Raw genomic sequence first — 23,315 nt, 5'->3', positions numbered from 1 at the left:
CCCTGCATGGACTCCTTTAGTGTCTCACCCACGACAATATCAGTTCTAAACAAAACAAAAAATTTGAATTGCTATATACAGTAAAACAAAGTATAAAAGAACAAATTACCTATTTACAAATTAGCCTAAACACAACCATGCTTAGGTTTGAATTGACTCAACCATTGAGAGGACGTTTGACAGAATGGGCCTTGAAATAAACTTTTAATGTGTATTATTCACTCGCCAACACTCAAGGGGCCATCTTTGCATATCCTTCAGCTGATCACATCACTGCCCAAAGGCACTCCATGGCCTTACCTATAAGCACTGTTCAAATTTATGAATATGGGTACCCAATTGCCCCCAAAAATTTTTGACAGGCTATGATATTCTCCAGTCAACTTTCAGTGCAAATCAATTGATCACACAACTACAAGCAACAAAATAGTTACCAGAAAACCAATTATTTGTCTTGGATTTTCAAGATAGGTTCACCCAAGCATCAAGTTCTAGGGCAGGTAGGCTAAAATCAGTAAGCAGCATATCCTCCACCAGTAAAGCATCCACTAATTGTAAAGCTCAATTGGATCACCAGCAAAAGCAATATTTCTTTATGATTACCCCTGAACTGATTTCTACAGAGGAATCCTGATGTTAGGCAAGACCCTTCTATAGGATCCTGCACAACTACAAGTACCATGGAAAATACACATTCCTTTGTTTTTTGACTTTACAGCGTCACTGAATGCAAGAGGAGCCTGGTGACACTGGCAAAAAAAAAAAAAAAAATTTGTCGAGCATATAGCAAAAGAGATAAACTTGTGACTAAGCCAGCAAGAGCTCAATTTCTGGCTCAGGCCAAAACATAAAGTAAAAAATGCAAGCTGTAACTTCCAAAGGTGAAGCAGGGCCATCGTAACTTTTGTGCTAAACCATGGTTTCACTGACCAGTATACAAGGCTACCCTCTACTGCACATTCTTATTACCTTCCTCTTCACTTACACACTCATCACAAATATGGAATGTTTACACCACAAATACTGCTCAAGTATCACTGCAATAATTTCACAAATCTATGGAATTCCTTGATATTACGTGAACTTTCAGAAGCTGTAACATGGAAACAAAAGCAAACTCATGATCCTTTGCCCCTAATTACATTCATTTCTAATATTTGAATAATCCACCCCTAAACCAATAACATTAGCTCAAAGCAATTTTTCTTACCAATGCACCTCTCATTCTAAATTGGTTTTAACAGCCATGATGACTTCACATTTTCTCATGAAATCCTTTCCCATATTCATTTCTAAACGTAAGGAAAAAAATTACATTCAAAATCTCTAGACATGGTTTTATTGGCTTATTTCGACTTCTCTGAAGTCTTTGAGTCGCGCATAGAAGAACGCCGACGACGTAACTCTTCTTGCCTCTTTTCTTTAGCTTCCTTCTGTCGTAGAGCCAAAAGTTTTGCATAGTCAGCCTTCTCTTCTTTATTCTTAACAGCACGCCAGCGCTTAAGGGCCTTCTTATGTCTCTTACGCTGAAAAAAAAATTCAAGACGATAATGCAGTGGTTGTGATTTGCAAGCTGTGACAGTTTCCCATAGAGTCAAAAACAAGATTAATCTGATAAAGTGATGTTAATGGAATTAGCCTGGGGATAGGAGAGAACGAATACTTCCCACACATTCCTCACGTATCATAGAAGGTGACTAAAGGGGACAGGAATGGGGGGCTAGAAACCCTCCCCTCCTTGTATTTTAACCTTCTAAAATGGGAAACAGAAGGAGTCACATGGGGAGTGCTCATCCTCCTCAAAGGCTCAGATTGAGACATCTAAATCTGTGTGGACGTAACCAAGATGAGAAAAAAGAGATAGGAAGCATGTTTGAGGAAAGAAACCTGGACGTTCTGGCTCTGAGTGAAATGAAGCTCAAAGGTAAAGTGGTTTGGGAATGTTTTGGGAGTAAATGTTTTGGTGAGAGGACAAGAGCAAGGGAAGGAGTAGCACTACTCTGAAACGGGTGGTGGGAGTATGTGATAGAATGTAAGAAAGTAAATTCTAGATTGATATGGGTAAAACTGAAAGTGGATGGATAGAGATGGGTGATTATTAGTGCATATGCACCTGGGCATGAGACGAAAGATCATGACAGGCAAGTGTTTTGGGAGCAGCTGAGTGAGCGTGTTAGTTCTTTTGATGTACGAGACTGAGTTATAGTGATGGGTGATTTGAATGCAAAGGTGAGCAATGTGGCAGTTGAGGGAATAATTGGTGTACATGGGGTGTTCAGTGTTGTAAATGGAAATGGTGAAGAGCGTGTAGAGTTGTAAGCTGAAAAAGCCTGGTGATTGGGAATACATGATTTAAAAAGAGAGATATACATAAGCATACTTTATGTAAGTAGGAGAGATGGCCAGAAAGCGTTATTGGATTATGTGTTAATCTACAGGCGCATGAAAGAGAGACTTTTGGATGTTAATGTGCTGAGAGGTGCAACTGGAGGGATGTCTGATAATTATCTTGTAGAGGCAAAGGTGAAGATTTGTAGAGGTTTACAGAAAAGAAGAGAGAATGTTGGGGTGAAGAGAGTGGTGAGAGTAAGTGAGCTTGGGAAGGAGACTTGTGTGAGAAAGTACCAGGAGAGACTGAGTGCAGAATGGAAAATGGTGAGAGCAAAGGACGTAAGGGGAGTGGGGGGAGGAATGGGAAGTATTTAGGGAAGCAGTGATGGCTTGCACAAAAGATGCTTGTGGCATGAGAAGCATGGGTGGTAGGCAGATTAGAAAGGGTAGCAAGTGGTGGGATGAAGTAAGATTATTAGTGAAAGAAGAAAGAGGCATTTGGACGAGTTTTGCAGGGAAATAGTGCAAATGACTCAGAGAAGCATAAAAGAAAGAGGCAGGAGTCAAGAGTAAGGTGCAAGAGGTGAAAAAGAGGGCAAATGAGAATTCGGGTGAGAGAGTATCATCAAATTTAAGGGATAATAAAGAGATAGTTTTATCCCTGGGGACAGGGAAGAAGTAACACTTCCCACGCATTCCTCACGTGTCATAGAAGGCGATTAAAGGGGATGGGAGCAGGGGGCTAGAAACGCTCTCCTCCTTGAATTCTAACATTCTAAAAGGGGAAACAGAAGAGGGAGTCATGTAGGGAGTGCTCATCCTCCTCGAAGGCTCAGATTGGGGTGTCTAAATGAGTGTGGATGTAACCAAGATGAGAAAAAAGGAGAGATAGGTAGTATGTTTGAGAAAAGGAACCTGGATGTTTTGGCTCCGAGTGAAACGAAGCTCAAGGGTAAAGGGGAAGAGTGGTTTGTGAGAGGACAACAGCAAGGGAAGGAGTAGCACTACTGAAACGAGTGGTGGGAGTATGTGATAGAGTGTAAGAAAGTAAACTCTAGATTGATATGGGTAAAACTGAAATTGGATGGAGAGAAAGAGGTGATTATTGGTGCATATTCACCTGGGCATGTGAAGAAATATCATTAGAGGCAAGTGTTTTGGGAGCAGCTGAGTGACTGTTAGTTTTGATGCATGAGATCGGGTTATAGTAATGGGTGATTTAAATGCAAAGATGAGTAATGTGGCAATGTTGTAAATGGAAATAAAGAGCTTATAGATTTATGGGCTGAAAAAGGACTGGTGATTGGGAATACCTGGTTTAAAAAGAGAGATATACATAAGTATATATATGCAAGTAGGAGAGATGGCCAGAGAGCATTAATGGGTTACGTGTTAATTGACAGGCGCACGAAAGAGAGACTGGAGGGATGTCTGATCATTATCTTAAGGAGGCGAAGGTGAAGATTTGTAGAGGTTTTCAGAAAAGAAGAGAGAATGTTGAGAGTAAGTGAGCTTGGGAAGGAGACTTGTGAGAGGAAGTACCAGGAGAGACTGAGTACAAAATGGAAAAAGGTGGGAACAAAGGACGTGAGGGGAGTGGGGGAGGAATGGGATGTAATTAAGGAAGCAGTGATGGCTTGCGCAAAAGATGCTTGTGGCATGAGAAGTGCGGGAGGTGGACAGATTAGAAAGGGCAGTGAGTGGTGGGATGAGGGAGTAAGATCATTAGTGAAAGAGAAGAGAGAGGCATTTGGACAATTTTTGCAGGGAAATAATGCAAATGACTGGGAGATGTATAAAAGAAAGAGGCAGGAGGTCAAGAGAAAGGTGCAAGAGGTGAAAAAGAGGGCAAATGAGAGTTCGGGTGAGAGTATCATTAAATTTTATGGAGAATAAAAAGATGCTTTGGAAGGAGGTAAATAAAGTGTGTAATACAAGGGAACAAATGGGAACATCAGTGAAGGGGGACTAACGGGGAGGTGATAACAAGTAGTGGTGATGTGAGGAGATGAAGTGAGTATTTTGAAGGTTTATTGAATGTGTTTGATGATAGAGTGGCAGATACAGGGTGTTTTGGTCGAGATGGTGTACAAAGTGCGAGGATTGAGGAGAACGATGTGGTAAAGAGAGAAGAGGTAGTAAAAGCATTGTGGAAGATGAAAGCCAGCAAGGCAGTGGGTTTGGATGGTATTGTAGTGGAATTTATTAAAAATGGGGGTGACTGCATTGGTGACTGGTTGGTAAGGTTATTTAATGAATGTATGACTCATGGTAAGGTGCCTGAGGATTGGCGGAATGCTTGCAAAGTGCTACCGTACAAAGGCAAAGGGGATAAAAGTGAGTGCTCAAATTACACATGTATTAGTATGTCGAGTATTCCTGGGAAATTATATGGGAGGGTACTGATCGAGAGGGCAAAGGCATGTACAGAGCATCAGATTGAGGAAGAGAGGTGTGGGTTCAGAAGTGGTAGAGGATGTGTGGATCAGGTGCTTGCTTCGAAGAAAGTATGTGAGAAATACTTAGAAAAGCAAACAGATTTGTATGCAGCATTTATGGATCTGGAGAAGATATATAAGAGCTGATAGATATGCTCTGAGGAAGGTATTAATAATATATGGTATGGGAGGCAAGTTGTTAGAAGCAGTAAAAAGTTTTTATCGAGGATGTAAGGCATGTGTACGTGTAGGAAGACAGTAAAATGATTGTTTTCAGTGAATGTTGGTTTACAGCAGGGGTGTGTGATGTCTCCATGGTTATTTAATTTGTTTATGGATGGGGTTGATAGGGAGGTGAATGAAAAAGTTTTGGAATGAGGGTCAAGTATGCAGTCTGTTGTGGATGAGAGAGCTTGGGAAGTGAGTCAGTTGTTGTTCGGTCATGATACAGTGCTGGTGGCTGATTCGTGTGAGAAACTGCAGAAGCTGGTGACTGAGTTTGGTAAAGTGTGTGAAAGAAGAAAGCTGAAAGTAAATGTGAATAAGAGAAAGGTTATTAGGTACAGTAGGGTTAAGGGAGAAGTAAACTGGGAGGTAAGTTCGAATATATGGTGTGGGAGGCACGTTGTTAGAAGCAGTGAAAAGTTTTTATCGAGGATGTAAGGCATGAGTACGTGTAGGAAGAGAGGAAAGTGATTGGTTCTCAGTGAATGTAGGTTTGCGGCAGGGGTGTGTGATGTCTCCATGGTTGTTTAATTTGTTTATGGATGGGGTTGTTAGGGAGGTGAATGCAAGAGTTTTGGAAAGAGGGGAAAGTATGAAGTCTGTTGTGGATGAGAGAGCTTGGGAAGTGAGTCAGTTGTTGTTCGCTGATGATACAGCGCTGGTGGCTGATTCATGTGAGAAACTGCAGAAGCTGGTGACTGAGTTTGGTAAAGAGTGTGAAAGAAGAAAGTTAAGAGTAAATGTGAACAAGAGCAAGGTTATTAGGTACAGTAGGGTTGAGGGTCAAGTCACTTGGGAGGTAATTTTGAATGGAGCAAAACTGGAGGAAGTAAAGTGTTTTAGATATCTGGGAGTGGATCTGGCAGCGGATGGAACCATGGAAGCGGAAGTGGATCATAGGGTGGGGGAGGGGGGGGCGAAAATCCTGGGAGCCTTGAAGAATGTGTGGAAGTCGAGAACATTATCTCGGAAAGCAAAAATGGGTATGTTTGAAGGAATAGTGGTTCCAATAATGTTGTATGGTTGCAAGGCGTGGGCTATGGATAGAGTTGTGTGCAGGAGGATGGATGTGCTGGAAATGAGATGTTTGAGGACAATGTGTGGTGTGAGGTGGTTTGATCGAGTAAGTAACGTAAGGGTAAGAGAGATGTGTGGAAATAAAAAGAGCATGGTTGAGAGAGCAGAAGAGGGTGTTTTGAAATGGTTTGGGCACATGGAAAGAATGAGTGAGGAAAGATTGACCAAGAGGATATATGTGTCGGAGGTGGAGGGAACGAGGAGAAGTGGGAGACCAAATTGGAGGTGGAAAGATGGAGTGAAAAAGATTTTGTGTGATCGGGGCCTGAACATGCAGGAGGGTGAAAGGAGGGCAAGGAATAGAGTAAATTGGATCGATGTGGTATACCGGGGTTGACGTGCTGTCAGTGGATTGAATCAGGGCATGTGAAGCATCTGGGGTAAACCATGGAAAGCTGTGTAGGTATGTATATTTGCGTGTGTGGACGTATGTATATACATGTGTATGGGGGTGGGTTGGGCCATTTCTTTTGTCTGTTTCCTTGCGCTACCTCGCAAACGCGGGAGACAGCGAAAAAAAAAAAAAAAAGTTTGAATGGAGAAAAACTGGAGGGAGTGAAGTGTTTTAGATATCTGGGAGTGGATTTGGCAGCGGATGGAATCATGGTATCATGGGGTGGGGGAGGGGGCGAAAGTTCTGGAAGCGTTAAAGAACGTGTGGAAGTCGACAACATTATCTGTTAAAGCAAAAATGGGTATGTTTCAAGGAATAGGGGTTCCAACAATGTTATATGGTTGCGAGGCATGGGCTATGGATAGACTTGTGTAGAGGAGGGTGGATGTGCTGGAAATGATATGTTTGAGGAAAATATGTGGGGTGAGATGGTTTGATCGAGTAAGTAATAACTGGCTTAAGAGAGATGTGTGGTAATAAAAAGAGCGTAGTTGAGAGAGCAAATATACATACCTATACATCTCAACTTATACATAAATATACACACAGACATACACATATATACACATGTACGTAATTCATACTTCCTGCCTTTATTCATTCCCATCGCAACCCCGCCACACATGAAATAACAACCCCCTCCCCTCTCGTGCCTGTGTTGTGCTAGGAAAAGACAACAAAGGCCACATTTGTTCATACTCAGTAAGTAATGAAAGGGTAAGAGAGATGTGTGGTAATAAAGATTGTGGTTGAGAGAGCAAAGAGGGTGTTTTGAAATGGTTTGGGGACATGGAGAGAATGAGTGAGGAAAGATTGACCAAGAGGATATATGTGTCAGAGGTGGAGGGAACGAGAAGTGAGAGACTGGAGATGGAAAGCTGGAGTGAAAAAGATTTTGAGCGATTGGGACCTAAACATGCAGGAGGCTGAAAAGCGTGCAAGGAATAGAGTGAATTGGAACAATGTGGTATACTGGGGTCGGCATGCTGTCAATGGATGGAACCAGGGCATGGGAAGTGTCTGGGGTAAACCATGGAATGTTTTGTGGGGCCTGGATATGGAGAGGGAGCTGTGCTTTAGGTGAATTATACATGACAGCTAGAGACTGAGTGTAAACGAATGTGGCCTTTGTTGTCTTTTCCTAGCGCTACATCGCGCATGTGCAGGGGGGAGGGGGTTGTTATTTCACGTGTGGCGGGGTGGCAATGGGAATGAATAAAGGAAGACAGTATGAATTACGTACATATGTATATGTCTGTTTCTGTATATATATATATGTATACATTGGTATGTATAGGTATGCATATTTGCGATTGTGCACATGTACCTATATACATCTGTATGTAGGTGGGTTGGGCCATTCTTTCGTCTGTTTCCTTGCGCTACCTCGCTAACGCGGGAGACAGCGACAAAGTAAAATAAAATAAATAATTTTTTCTATCTCCCCTATCCCTGGGGATAGGGGAGAAAGAATACTTCCCACGCATTCCTCACGTATCACAGAAGGCAACTGAAGGGGATGGGAGCGTGGGGATGGAAACCCTCACCTCTTTGTATTTTAAACTCTTTGTATTTTAACTTTCTAAAAGAGGAAACAAACAAATACATAATAATATATATTTTATTTATTTATGAATGTTGGGGTGAAGAGGGTGGTGACAGTACGTGAGCTTGGGAAGGAGACTTGTGTGAGGAAGTACCAGGAGAGACTGAGTACAGAATGGAAAAAGGTGAGAACAATGGAAGTAAGGGGAGTGGGGGAGGAATGGGATGTATTTAAGGAATCAGTGATGGAGTGCGCAAAAGATGCTTGTGGCATGAGAAGCGTGGGAGGTGGGTTGATTAGAAAGGGTAGTGAGTGGTGGGATGAAGAAGTAAGATTGTTAGTGGAAGAGAGAGACATCTGGACAATTTTTGCAGGGAAAAAATGCAATTGAGTGGGAGATGTATAAAAGAAAGAGACAGGAGGTCAAGAGAAAGGTGCAAGAGGTGAAAAAGAGGGCAAATGAAAGTTGGGGTGAGAGAGTATAATTAAATTTTAGGGAGAATAAAAAGATGTTCTGGAAGGAGGTAAATAAAGTGCGTAAGACAAGGGAGCAAATGGGAACTTCAGTGAGGGGCGCTAATGGGGAGGTGATAACAAGTAGTGGTGATATGAGAAGGAGATGGAGTGAGTATTTTGAAGGTTTGTTGAATGTGTTTGATGATAGAGTGGCAGACATAGGGTGTTTTGGTCGAGGTGGTGTGCAAAGTGAGAGGGTTAGGGAAAATGATTTGGTAAACAGAGAAGAGGTAGTAAAAGCTTTGCGGAAGATGAAAGCCGGCTAAGCAGCAGGTTTGGATGGTAATGCAGTGGAATCTATTAAAAAAGGGGGTGACTCTATTGGTGACTGGTTGGTAAGGTTATTTAATGTATGTATGACTCATGGTGAGGTGCCTGAGGATTGGCGGAATGCGTGCATAGTGCCATTGTACAAAGGCAAAGGGGATAAGAGTGAGTGCTCAGATTACAGAGGTATAAGTTTGTTGAGTATTCCGGGTAAATTATATGGGAGGGTATTGATTGAGAGGGTGAAGGCATGTACAGAGCATCAGATTGGGGAAGAGCAGTGTGGTTTCAGAAGTGGTAGAGGATGTGTGGATCAGGTGTTTGCTTTAAAAAATGTATGTGAGAAATACTTAGAAAAGCAAATGGATTTGTATGTAGCATTTATGGATCTGGAGAAGGCATATGATAGAGTTGATAGAGATGCTCTGTGGAAGGTATTAAGAATATATGGTGTGGGAGGCAAGTTGTTAGAAGCAGTGAAAAGTTTTTATCGAGGATGTAAGGCATGTGTACGTGTAGGAAGAGAGGAAAGTGATTGGTTCTCAGTGAATGTAGGTTTGCGGCAGGGGTGTGTGATGTCTCCATGGTTGTTTAATTTGTTTATGGATGGGGTTGTTAGGGAGGTGAATGCAAGAGTTTTGGAAAGAGGGGCAAGTATGAAGTCTGTTGGGGATGAGAGAGCTTGGGAAGTGAGTCAGTTGTTGTTCGCTGATGATACAGCGCTGGTGGCTGATTCATGTGAGAAACTGCAGAAGCTGGTGACTGAGTTTGGTAAAGTGTGTGAAAGAAGAAAGTTAAGAGTAAATGTGAATAAGAGCAAGGTTATTAGGTACAGTAGGGTTGAGGGTCAAGTCAATTGGGAGGTGAGTTTGAATGGAGAAAAACTGGAGGAAGTGAAGTGTTTTAGATATCTGGGAGTGGATCTGGCAGCGGATGGAACCATGGAAGCGGAAGTGGATCATATGGTGGGGGAGGTGGCGAAAATTCTGGGAACCTTGAAGAATGTGTGGAAGTCGAGAACATTATCTCGGAAAGCAAAAATGGGTATGTTTGAAGGAATAGTGGTTCCAACAATGTTGTATGGTTGCGAGACGTGGGCTATGGATAGAGTTGTGCGCAGGAGGATGGATGTGCTGGAAATGAGATGTTTGAGGACAATATGTGGTGTGAGGTGGTTTGATCGAGTAAGTAACGTAAGGGTAAGAGAGGTGTGGAAATAAAAAGAGCGTGGTTGAGAGAGCAGAAGAGGGTGGTTTGAAATGGTTCGGGCACATGGAGAGAATGAGTGAGGAAAGATTGACCAAGAGAATATATGTGTCGGAGGTGGAGGGAACGAGGAGAAGAGGGAGACCAAATTGGAGGTGGAAAGATGGAGTGAAAAAGATTTTGTGTGATCGGGGCCTGAACATGCAGGAGGGTGAAAGGAGGGCAAGGAATAGAGTGAATTGGATCGATGTGGTATACCGGGGTTGACGTGCTGTCAGTGGATTGAATCAAGGCATGTGAAGCGTCTGGGGTAAACCATGGAAAGCTGTGTAGGTATGTATATTTGCGTGTGTGGACATATGTATATACATGTGTATGGGGGTGGGTTGGGCCATTTCTTTCGTCTGTTTCCTTGCGCTACCTCGCAAACGCGGGAGACAGCGACAAAAAAAAAAAAAAAAAAAAAAAAAAAAAAAAAAAAAAAAAAAAAAATATATATATATATATATATATATATATATATATATATATAAACACAGACATATACATATATACACATGTACATAATTCATATTCTCTGCCCTTATTCATTTCCGTCAGCACCCAGCCACACATGAAATGACAACCCACTCCCCCCGCAAGTGAACGAGGTAGCACTAGGAAAAGGCAACAAAGGCCACGTTCGTTCACACTCAATTTCTATCTGTCATGTATAATGCACCAAAACTACAGCTCCCTTTCCACATCCAGGCCCCACAGAATTTTCCATGCTTTACCCTAGACGCTTCACATGCCCTGGTTCAATCCATTGTCAGTATGTTGACCCCAGCATACCACATTGTTCCAATTCACTCTATTCCTTGCATGCCTTTCACCCTCCTGCATGTTCAGGCCCTATCACTTAAAATCTTTTTCACTCCATCTTTCCACCTCCAGTTTGGTCTCCCACTTCTAGTTCCCTCCACCTCCGACACATACATCCTTTCTCAATCTTTCCTCACTCATTCTCCCAATGAGACCAAACCATTTCAAAACACCCTCTTCTGTTCTCTCAACCACACTCTTTTTATTACCACACATCTCTCTTACCCTTTCATTACTTATTCGATCAAAGCACCTCACACCACATATTGTCCTCAAACATCTTATTTCCAGCACATCCACCCCCGACCGCACAACTCCATCTATAGCCCACGCCTCGCAACCATATATAATTGTTGAAACCACTATTCCCTCAAACATACCCATTTTTGCGTTCCTAGATAAGGTTCTCGAATTCCACACATTCTTCAACGTGCTCAGAACTTTCGCCCCCTCCCCCATCCTATGATTCACTTCCGCTTCCATGGTTCCATCCGATGCCAAATCCACTCCCAGATATCTAAAAAACTTCACTTCAAGTTTTTCTCCATTAAAACTTACCTCCCAATTGACTTGTCCCTCAACCCTACTGTACATAGCACCTTGCTCTTATTCACATTTACTCTCAGGTTCCTTCTTTCACACACTTTACCAAACTCAGCCACCAGCTTCTGCAGTTTACTCAGCCACCAGCTTCTGCAGTTTCTCACCCAAATCAGCCACCAGCACTCTATCATCAGCTAACAACAACTGACTCACTTTCCAAGCCCTCTCATCCACAAAAGACTGCATACTTGCCCCTCTTTCCAAAACTCTTGCATTTACCTCCCTAACAACCCAATCCATAAACAGATTAAACAACCATCGAGACATTATGCACCCCTCTGCCGCAAACCTACATTCACTGAGAACCAATCACTTTCCTCTCTTCCTGCACGTACACATGCCTTACGTCCTCGATAAAACCTTTCCACTGCTTCTAACAACTTGCCTCCCACACCATATATTCTTAGTACCTTCCACAGAGCATCTCTATGAACTCTGTCATATGCCTTCTCCAGATCCATAAATGCTACATACAAATCCATTTGCTTTTCTAAGATTTCTCACATACATTCTTCAAAGCAAACACCTGATCCACACATCCTCTACCACTTCTGAAACCACACTGCTCTTCCCCTATCTGATGCTCTGTACATGCCTTCACCCTCTCAATCAATACCTTCCCATATAATTTCCCAGGAATACTCAACAAACTTATACCTCTGTAATTTGAGCACTCACTTTTGTCCCCTTTGCCTTTGTACAATGGCAATGTAGATCAGGCGTTTGCTTAGGAGAATGTATATGAGAAATACCTAGAAAAGCAAATGGATTTGTATGTAGCATTTATGAATCTGGAGAAGGCATATGATGGAGTTCATAGAGATGCTCTGTGGAAGGTATTAAGAATATATGGTGTGGGAGGAAAGTTGTTAGAAGCAGGCTGTTTTTATCAAAGATATAAGGCATGTGTACGTGTAGGTAGGAAGAGAGGAAAATGATTGGTTCTCAGTGAATGTTGGTTTATGGCAGGGGTGCATGATGTCTCCATGGTTGTTTAATTTGTTTATGGTTGGCGTTGTTAGGGAGGTGACTGCAAGAGTTTTGAAAAGAGGGGCAAGTATGCAGTCTGTTGTGGTTGAGAGAGTTTGGGAAGTGATTCCGTTGTTGTTCGCTGATGATACACAACTGGTGGCTGATTCGGGTGAGAAACTGCAGAAGCTGGTGACTAAGTTTCGTAAAATGTGTAAAAGAAGAAAGCTGAGAGTAAATGTGAATAAGAGCAAGGTTATTATGTACAGTAAGGTTGAGGGACAAGTCAATTGGGAGGTAAGTTTGAATGGAGAAAAACTGGAGGAAGTGAAGCGTTTTAGATGTCTGGGAGTGGATTTGTCAGCAGATGGGGAGATGGAACCATGGAAGTGGGAGTGAATCATAGGGTGGGGGAGGGGGCCAAAGTTCTGGCAATGTTGAAAAATGTGTGAAGTTGAGAATGTTATCTTGGAAAGCAAAAATGGGTATGTTTAAAGGAATTGTGGTTCCAACAATGTTATATGGTTGCGAGGCATGGGCTATAGACAGAGTTGTGCGGAGAAGGTTGGATGTGCTGGAAATGAGATGTTTGAGGACAATATGTGACGTGAGGTGGTTTGATCGAGGAAGTAATAATAGGGTTAAGAGAGATGTTTGGTAATAAAAAGAGTGGTTGACAGAGCAGAAGAGGGTGTTTTGAATGGTTTGGTCACATGGAGAGAATGAGTGGGGAAGGATTGACAAACAGGATATATGTGTCAGAAGTGGAGGGAATGAGAAGTGGGAGACCAAATTGGAGGTGGAAGGATGGAGTGAAAAAGATTTTGAGTGATCGGGGCCTGAACATGCAGGAGGGTGAAAGGCATGCAAGGAATAGAGTGAACTGGAACGATGTGGTATACCGGGGTCAACGTGCTGTCAATGGATTGAGCCAGGGCATGTGAAGCGTCTAGGGTAAACCATGGAAAGTTTTGTGGGGCCTAGATGTGGAAAGGACACTGTGGTTTCGGTGCAAGATACATGACAGCTAGAGACTGAGAGTGCATGAATATGGCCTTTGTTGTCTTTCCCTAGTGCTACCTCACGCACATGCAGGGAGACGGGGTTGTCATTTCATGTGTGGTGGGGTGGTGACGGGAAAGGATAAGGGCAGACAGTATGAATTATGTACATATGTATATATGTATATGTGTGTGTGTATATATATGTATACGTTGAGATGTATAGGTATGTATATGTGCGTGTGTGGACGTGTATGTATATACGTGTGTGTGAGTGGGTTGGGCCATTCTTTCATCTGTTTCCTTGTGCTATATGAGTGTATATGATTGGATAGGCCATTCTTTCTTTGTCTGTTTCCTGGTATTAACTTGTTTATGTGGGAAATGGCAATCAAGTTTAATAAATAAATAAATAACACTGCCAATCCCAAAGAAAGCGCTTCACTATATTGGGAGATTTTCACTATTTTAGTGGTAATTGACAAAAAAATTTCCATGTCTTGGGAAAAGCTCTCTGCATTCAGGTTACTTAAAGATGAAGACCCATATTCTATGTCTCCATACCTATTTATGGTTCAGGAGACTTATTATTACATCAAATTTCTAACCTGCAGGACAACTGGAGTAATAAGCCTCTGAATCTTGGGGGCCTTGGACTTGGGCTTCTTGCCCTCCTTAACAGGAAGAGGATGCTTAATCACATATTGGCGGACATCATCCTCCTTGCTCAAATTGAACAGCTTCCGGATCTTTGAAGCTCGCTTGGGACCAAGGCGACGAGGAACAGCTCCATCAGTCAACCCAGGAATTTCCTGTATACAAAAAGTTCACCTAAGTCTGAGAATAGCCACAAACAAACATTTCTCAAAGCTAGCCAGTCTGATTGCCAGGATTTAGGAACAAAGAAACAGAATCAACTGTATACTGAACCAAAATCTGAGCCCACTTATTCACAAGCAAGTCCTAAAAACCTTTAAAAGGTTGCCCTTAATTGCTTCTTATGACCTATTTCAATTAGCCAACAGCTTGTTGCACCATTTGTAAAGGACTGCTTGCACACAGTTGTATTCTATATATAACCACAGACAGCAGGCTATCTGTCTTACACTTGCCAGTAAAACGTCATCTATGGGTTATGGTTGGGTTCGAAATTACAGCCTGCAGGCAGCCTAAAGGTTAGCTGTGGTGCACTAAATGACCCATGCTGAAGATACAAAGCTTCATCCTTGTCTACCAGACTTAACAGGGCTCCTTGTCATCCCCAAATATCTAAAACTGGACTTTCATTGCTACAATGCAGTGATGATGTTAAACCCAATTTTTCCCCATTTGCCTTGATGAGGATTTTAATTTGTGTGTGTAACTGGGAGCAAATATGATGCCATGGTATGGCATATTTTTACCTACTTGCTGCTAAAGATGATAAACAGGTGTCTAGAAGACACTTGTAAACAACTTATCACTATGGGAAGATGATGTAAAAGCATGCAATATCCACCACCAGTAGCTCGTAATAAATGTATGATGCATTTGTGTTGACATTTTTTTCAAACAACCTTGTAATAAATTGAGGAGATACTAACCCCCTCACCCTTCTTGACAATGACCAAAGCCAAAACAGACAAGTTGGAGTCCACAATACAACCACGAACTGATTTCCTCTTGCGTTCACCAGATCTGCGGGGACGGTAGCATGAATGGCCCTTAGAAAGCAACAATCGCACACGATCTGGAGATGAAGATGGTTTTATGAATACCAAATTTCTGTAGCAGGTGTGGATTAAACTAGACAAACCATAAATATAGTCTATGCCTACTGACTTATTTTCTGATGAATGGTGATCTACAAAGAACACACTAAAAGAGAGAGACTAACTGCAATGGCATCAAGTTGGAAACTCGCAACCAAACACTGTACCATTGGAGATGAAAAGGATTCACAAAAATAACACATTCCTCATCTAAAGCACCAAAACAGTCTCCCATATAACTCAGCAACAGCTTAAGTCAAGCTTTTATACTCTATATCCACTACAAGATGATACAAACTAAAAATAAAACTTACACCAAGTGATATGGATATTCAAAGAAAGTGGTGAATTACCTGGTTCGGTATGACATATGCATGGTAGTTACAGCTTCAGTGAATCTTAAATGGTGACAGGGATGTTGTAAAAGTAATGTTCACATTCCCATCATTACATGGCAATGCTTGTGGGGATTAGGAAACGTCCAATGTATCAGCGATTTGGATCTTACCACTTATCATTCCAACCTTTCTGTTCAACTAGAGGTTTGGTCAAGCAGAATCTTCCTAGCCTAATGATCACAATTCAGCTCTGCTCACTCTACATAACCTGTATCAGGTTACTTAAAAAATATTACTATGCATGCAAACCCTTGTAACTGACGACCACTTACTGTTTGTGAGCACACCCTGCTTCATGGGGAAGCCCTGCTTGTCATTACCACCAGCAATGCTCAGCACGTAACCCTTCCACTCATCACCCAGGGAGTCTGCCTCCACCTCCTGACCCATGCGTTTTTCATTGAAGATTCGTGTCTTCTTCTCATCATCAAACTCAAAGAGCTTTTGACACCCCGTGGCGGGGAATGAAATGTTCAACTGCAAAGAGAGGTAAGTCTGAGGTTAACAAGCCCACAATATGCACTACAACTAAAGTCTATTCAATCAAGTTAATTCAAGAGGAATTTTGGAATGTAATAAACCCAGATACACAGTCCTTAAGGTATGAAAACTATAAGACCCAATTCATCTAAATAATTCTATATCTAATGACATTACAGCTATTAGGTAAGGTTTTGGAAGAGTGAAGATAAATTATGGGGTAGCCACCAACCTGGGAGGTATATTACCAGTACTGGGTGGAGGGTTAGTGATGGCTGATTAGTGAGCCAGCACTTTAGTGGTTGTCAAGTTGTGCTCCTTTGACCCAGATAGCTATCATTTCTGCCTCACCCACACATGGACTGCTGGCACTCTGTCCACAAATATGCAACCTCTTCTCATCAAACTTGCACTACTCATTCTTTGTAACTCCACATTTTCCTTATAGCAAAATTGTATGAGCAATAGATGGTAGTGGTAGGTTAGAATATTAGGCAGCAGTTGGCAGGAACATGAGTAAAAGCCTCTGAAAACACTGTGCTAGAAGTGACCTCTGTTAGGGGGCCCTGTTAAGGGTGAGGCACTAAAGGCCATGAAATGGCACCAGGGTTCACCAGTTATGGAGACATTTGCCATGGCCAACCCACTGAAGGAGTCTTTGAAGGGAATGGGTATCAGCGATACAGAGGTATCAAATGATCAGTTAATTGCAGGACGTAATTACACATATATTCACAAATCCATAAAAATTAACAAACTACTATCCCAGGTGTTATTTACTGTTACTGAAGGTTATTTTTGCTTGTGTGTATACTAGATCTCAGCAAGGTAGAGCAGAATTTAAATGAGTATGCTGGACATAATATGCAGTAACAAAGGAACTAATTCTGATTACTAGGATTCCATTTGATCAGACTTTTGGATAAAAAGAGTTCTGGTGTAAGTACTTCATGAAATATTACGGGTCATCCAACTAAACCTTCACTTTGTGACTTTTAACCTGGCTGGAGCCAGATAACTTTATGAAGGCTTCGTGAGGCACACAGGTCCTCAAATTAAAGCTTATATTTTGGAATTTTTTTCTGGCTGACAACAGATGATTTCATTCAGCTTCTGTGGTGCCTGTGCATCATCAAACTGAAGTTGAAGTTTCACTTTTGAACTTTTATTCTGGCAGATGCCAGACATTTTTCTCAGCTACTTAGGCACCCACAGGTTGTTAAACCAAAGCTTCACTATAGGAATTTAATTCAGCCAAGTCCAGCCAATTTTATTCAGATTTTGTGAAGTGCAAAGTCATCACATTAAAGCTTCTTGACTTAAAGACTTTTATTCTTGCTGATGCAAATGTTTTTATTCAGCTTTGGTGAGGTTTACAAGTCTTCAAACTAAAGTTTCACTATGGAACTTTTACCTTGGTAGACACTGGACAATTTGATTTAAGATTTTGTGGTGCACATGGGTCGCCACATTATGCACCCCAGCATTTAAATCATGCGTCACTAATTCCCAGTAACTTTCATCATAGCAGCAGACTTACTCAACTGCCCCAAAGACACTTGCCTCTCAGATCTTTTTTCTCAAGACCTAGTGCATAAGAACTATCAATCACCAATCTCATGCAAACCATTTTCATTTTACCACATCAGTGTTGAGTTCACTTTCCTAACTAACTCACTCTCCTGCTTCAGTAGTGCTATTCTCATCAACCCAACTTTAGTTGTACGACAAATCCAAACCATTCATCTTTAACCCTGAGCTTATTTCACTCAGAGCCAAATCCAGCTTATGCTAATACTTAATATAATATTGTGAGAGTAACAGATCATTCAATGAGGAAAAGGTTAACATGAAACTGAAAACACTCCAAATAATTTTGACAAAAAAGCTGTATCCACAACACAAGGATTAATGAAAGATCAACCCATATATGTTTAAGTGGAGTTGATCTGCCACAAGGTGAAACACTGGTAAGAGGCCATGGGAAAGGCCTCGCAGCTGCCTTTAAGTGGGTGAATGATGCATCCTTCCTACACCGGTACATGTTCAGTCTAAAATACAATAACATTTTAAATCTTAAATCAAAATGAATACACATCTCAGAAATCAAATCATAAACAAGCACAAAATCCCTGAATCCATAATTACTTATGTTAAAATTAAGAACTGCTACAGTTTCCTTATTTCTTTTACTTTACTGACTTACCCAAGCAGTTCATTACTTCAAAATTTACCCCTACAACTAATAGTTAAACTAATAAAAAACTAAGCAAACTTTGTATATAACGTAACCCCCATTATAAGACTGTAAGTTTCCTTCAAATTATATCCACGGCCTTATACTTCATATCCAACCCAGGTGAGCGATACCTTACCAAGGTTACACGAGTCTTTCTTGTTTTACTCCATATAATCACATATACCAAATCTGAACAAGTGCTAGATATGTTTCTTCGCAGTTGTACGTAGGATGGTCGATCTTCCAATATCCTCAAGCATAATAAGAAATTAGAAAATGACTCAACTACGCCACAGATGTAGCCCATTTCTTGATTAAGCTTTTCAACCAAAGTGCTAGATATGTTTCTTCGCAGTTGTACGCAGGATGGTCGAACTTCCAATATCCTCAAGCACAATAAGAAGACATTAAAAAATGACTCAACTACGTCACAGATGTACCCATTTCTTAATGATTAAGCTTTTCAACCAAAGTGCTGCCAATGCATTACAGAAACTGCGAGTAACTGACCATAACTTTTGACCCCCCCCCTCAACGATTTCCCTGTACTTCAAAGCCCTGCCCCCAACATGCAAGGAAAAAAAATTGATGAAGCTGATGTGCTACAACTTGTACCCCCCTACACTACCATTTTTGTATATAGTCTAAAACAATGCAATGGTACCAATCTTATTAAATATATCCATTTATTTGTCTTCCAAACCGACCCCATTGTCAGCTTCATTACGAATAAAAAAATACATATATATACATACATACAATGTCACATGCCCATTCATATTGCCGTAATATATCACAGCCGGACCTATTCTCTGGGGTTAATTCACCATGCTCATAATATAATTATCATTTATATTTAAATTCATGACTATTGACCATGTATATAACACCTAATCCAGGTGTTATGGTGTCTCCTCTCATCTTCATAAATGTTATTCATCACATTCTCAAAATCACAACAAAGTTCAAGTTTTAAAGCAATTATTCATATATATATATATATATATTTTTTTTTTCATCAAAGGGAAAAATATTTCCAAAGTAACAAAGCTGTTTACAGGAGGCCTCACAGCACGCGGACAACAGACCTTCACAATACTGTACAAGCGGCATATATTTGGCCATATTACACCTAATAGCAATAACCATAACGGACAGTCTTGCTTCAATAGGTATATATCTCGTCCTTCCACTAAAATAAATCCAAAATTAGCGCACGTAAGTGATAAGAAATACGTTAATAGTACCTTCATCTCTCCGAGCCACCGTCTCGGTTCCACGAGACACACGGAAAGGCTAGTCTGTACATCTTATGAAATTACCTCGATACATAATAGATAATCTCATATATATATATAAAACACATTCAATATTAATACTTACGACTCATAAAAGTTAAAGTGAGCATTAATAAATAATAACATATATAAAAGAAAATATATGCTTAACATTTAAGGATATTCGATAGATGTACTGTTTGGAAAGATGTACACAGACGCATTTGATAAAGGAGTGATAAAGTTTTTTTAAGTCGTAAAAATGAGTTATAGATAATATGTTTATAAATCCGATCCATGTTTATCTAAGGTTAATGTTTACTTAACAATACTGCAAGGACAATGATTTTCTATCTTCGCTTTGTTAAGATTTTGATATTTGTATGTTCAAAATATTAGTTATGAAAGCTAATCAGTAATATAAAAAACTAATGATAGCAAAATGAGCCATAAAAATAAAATTCAATGTATTTAGTACTTGCATTATTTGAAGAGCAGCAGATTCTAAAATACTATTAATGGGAAGAAGCTCTGTAGTAAGTATTTGGGTACTGTTGCTAGATAACCAATTCCGAAATGAAATCAGAGAAATATCTATCGAAAAAGACGTTTTCAAGAAAGTTTTGGAATATAAGAACAAGGAATATAAACTGGTGGAGTGCAACTAAGCATATATTCATTATATCAAGCACTCCGCCGAAGGCTACTTACAAAACGTCGTCTATAGCGCACTAGTCATTCTATGACTACCATAGAAAATGGTAAACTTTTCAACTAAAGAAAATGGTTTTATTTAGGAGTGACTAAGATTGACGAATATTTTTCTATGACTACCATACAAGATGATAAATCTATCACTACAGACAATGCTCATATTGTGAGAGATTGTGATTATGTAACCCTATATGTGTGTAACAATATAATTACTCTACTTCATATATGATGATAATATTATCATGCCAGTTAACTGCGTGTGAACGTGATTGTGTTGCGTTCCATACAACTTTAATTTAGTTAGCTTGTGGCATTCTTATAGTTCTCTTCATTCAATTGACGTACAGGAAACTTAAGGGAGTGGGGGAAGAATGGAATTATTTAGGGAAGCAGTGATGGCTTGCGCAAAAGATGCTTGTGGCATGAGAACCGTGAGAGGTGGGAGGATTAGAAAGGGTAGTGAGTGGGGGGATGAAGAAGTAAGAGAGGCATTTGGACGATTTTTGCAGGGAAATAATGCAAATGAGTGGGAGATGTATAAAAGAAAGAGGCAGGAGGTCAAGAGAAAGGCGCAAGAGGTGAAAGAGAGGGCAAATGAGAGTTGGGGTGAGAGAGTATCATTAAATTTTAGGGAGAATAAAAAGATGTTTTGGAAGGAGGTAAACAAAGTGCGTAAGACAAGGGAACAAATGGGAACTTCAGTGAAGGGGGTTAATGGGGAGGTGAAAACAAGTAGTGGTGATGTGAGAAGGAGATAGAGTGAGTATTTTGAAGGTGTGTTGAATGTGTTTGATGATAGAGTGGCAAATATGGGGTGTTTTGGTCGAGGTGGTGTGCAAAGTGAGAGGGTTGGGGAAAATGATTTGGTAAACAGAGAAGAGGTAGTAAAAGCTTTGCGGAAGATGAAAGCCGGCAAGGCAGCGGGTTTGGATGGTATTACAGTGGAATTTATTAAAAAAGGGGGTGACTGTATTACTGACTGGTTGGTAAGATTATTTAATGTATGTATGACTCATGGTGAGGTGCCTGAGGATTGGCGGAATGCTTGCATAGTGTCATTGTACAAAGGCAAAGGGGATAAAAGTGTGTGCTCAAATTACAGAGATATAAGTTTGTTGAGTATTCCTGGGAAATTATATGGGAGGGTATTGACTGAGAGGGTGAAGGCATGTACAGAGCATCAGATTGGGGAAGAGCAGTGTGGTTTCAGAAGTAGTAGAGGATGTGTGGATCAGGTGTTTGCTTTGAAGAATGTATGTGAGAAATACTTAGAAAAGCAAATGGATTTGTATGTAGCATTTATTGATCTGGAGAAGGCATATGATAGAGTTGATAGAGATGCTCTGTGGAAGGTATTAAGAATATATGGTATGGGAGGCAAGTTGTTAGAAGCAGTGAAAAGTTTTTATCGAGAATGTAAGGCATGTGTACGTGTAGGAAGAGAGGAAAGTGAATGTAGGTTTACATTTACATTCTCAGTGAATGTAGGTTTACGGCAGGGGTGTGTGATGTCTCCATGGTTGTTTAATTTGTTTATGGATGGAGTTGTTAGGGAGGTGAATGCTAGAGTTTTGGAAAGAGGGGCAAGTATGGAGTCTGTTGTGGATGAGATAGATTGGGAAGTCAGTCAGTTGTTGTTTGCTGATAATACAGCACTGGTGGCTGATTCGTGTGAGAAACTGCAGAAGCTGGTGACTGAGTTTGGTAAAGTGTGTGAAAGAAGAAAGCTAAGAGTAAATGTGAATAAGGACAAGGTTATTAGGTTCAGTAGGGTTGAGGGTCAAGTCAATTGGGAGGTAAGTTTGAATGGAGAAAAACTGGAGGAAGTGAAGTGTTTTAGATATCTGGGAGTGGATTTGGCAGCGGATGGAACCATGGAAGCGGAAGTGAATCATAGGGTGGGGGACGGGGAGAAAGTTCTGGGAGCGTTGAAGAATGTGTGGAAGTCGAGAACATTATCTCGGAAAGCAAAAATGGGTATGTTTGAAGGAATAGTAGTTCCAACAATGTTATATGGATGCGAGGCGTGGGCTATGGATAGAGTTTTGCGAAGGAGGGTGGATGTGCTGGAAATGAGATGTTTGAGGACAATATGTGGTGTGAGGTGGTTTGATCGAGTAAGTAATAATAGGGTAAGAGAGATGTGTGGTAATATAAAAGGAGTGTGGATGAGAGAGCAGAAGAGGGTGTTTTGAAATGGTTTGGTCATATGGAGAGAATGAGTGAGGAAAGATTTACCAAGAGGATATATGTGTCAGAGTTGGAGGGAACGAGAAGTGGGAGACAAAATTGGAGGTGGAAAGATGGAGTGAAAAAGATTTTGAGTGATCGGGGCCTGAACATGCAGGAGGGTGAAGGGCGTGCAAGGAATAGAGTGAATTGGAACGATGTGGTATATAGGGTCGACGTGTTGTCAATGGATTGAACCAGGGCATGTGAAGCGTCTGGGGTAAACCATGGAAAGTTCTGTGGGGCCTGGATGTAGAAAGGGAGCTGTGGTTTCAGTGCATTATACATGACAGCTAGAGACTGAGTGTGAACGAATGTGGCCTTTGTTGTCTTTTCCTAGCGCTACCTTCGCACACACGCGATGGGAGGGGGAGCCATTTCATATTATCTTTTCCTACAAAGGAGGAAAAATAACAGATATCTCTCCATGATCTTCAAGTCACTGGCGCGAACCAGCGTGGAAAGGCGCCAAACAGATCATAAGGTTGGGCTGCCACTCCAAGATGCCCTGATGACGTCATGACAAGGGCGGGGGTTTGTAACTAGCAAACTATATGACGTTCTGGCTCCGCCCTGTTCATGACGTCTCCCAGTTAGCTCAGTGCAGGAACCGCACCTTTTATGATCTGCTGTTTGGTGCTTCTTCCGCTCACGGACGCCTACCTCGCTCTGGACGGCTTCATACACCGAAATCTGCTCCTACCTTCTTAGATCATTTCTGTTTTTTGTATGAGTGCGCACCTTCATACAAACCTCCGACAGCCAAGATCGAACCCGGGACCCCTGTGCA

General features: G+C 41.1%; 1 protein-coding gene across 2 annotated transcripts; it reads right to left on the bottom strand.

The window, feature by feature from the left end:
* Positions 1-1,323: 1,323 nt before the first annotated feature.
* Positions 1,324-19,606, bottom strand: RpS6 (ribosomal protein S6). Of its 2 annotated transcripts, none has more exons than XM_071685033.1 (5): positions 19,553-19,606; positions 15,859-16,063; positions 15,021-15,166; positions 14,046-14,249; positions 1,324-1,526 (listed from the first exon to the last, which is right to left on the bottom strand). In XM_071685033.1, the coding sequence occupies exons 1-5, from the start codon at positions 19,556-19,558 to the stop codon at positions 1,347-1,349; spliced, it is 741 nt and encodes a 246-aa protein (XP_071541134.1). In that variant the 5' UTR covers positions 19,559-19,606; the 3' UTR covers positions 1,324-1,346. The 2 variants fall into 2 exon arrangements, with proteins under 2 accessions (XP_071541134.1, XP_071541133.1); XM_071685032.1 differs by lacking the exon at positions 19,553-19,606 and adding an exon at positions 18,442-18,627.
* Between the last annotated feature and the right edge of the window lie 3,709 nt (positions 19,607-23,315).

Source organism: Panulirus ornatus, chromosome 39 (genome assembly GCF_036320965.1).
Source record: "Panulirus ornatus isolate Po-2019 chromosome 39, ASM3632096v1, whole genome shotgun sequence".
NCBI lineage: Eukaryota > Metazoa > Arthropoda > Malacostraca > Decapoda > Palinuridae > Panulirus > Panulirus ornatus.
The sequence above is the reverse complement of the archived record's forward strand: the minus strand, read 5'-3'. Positions and strand labels throughout refer to the sequence as shown.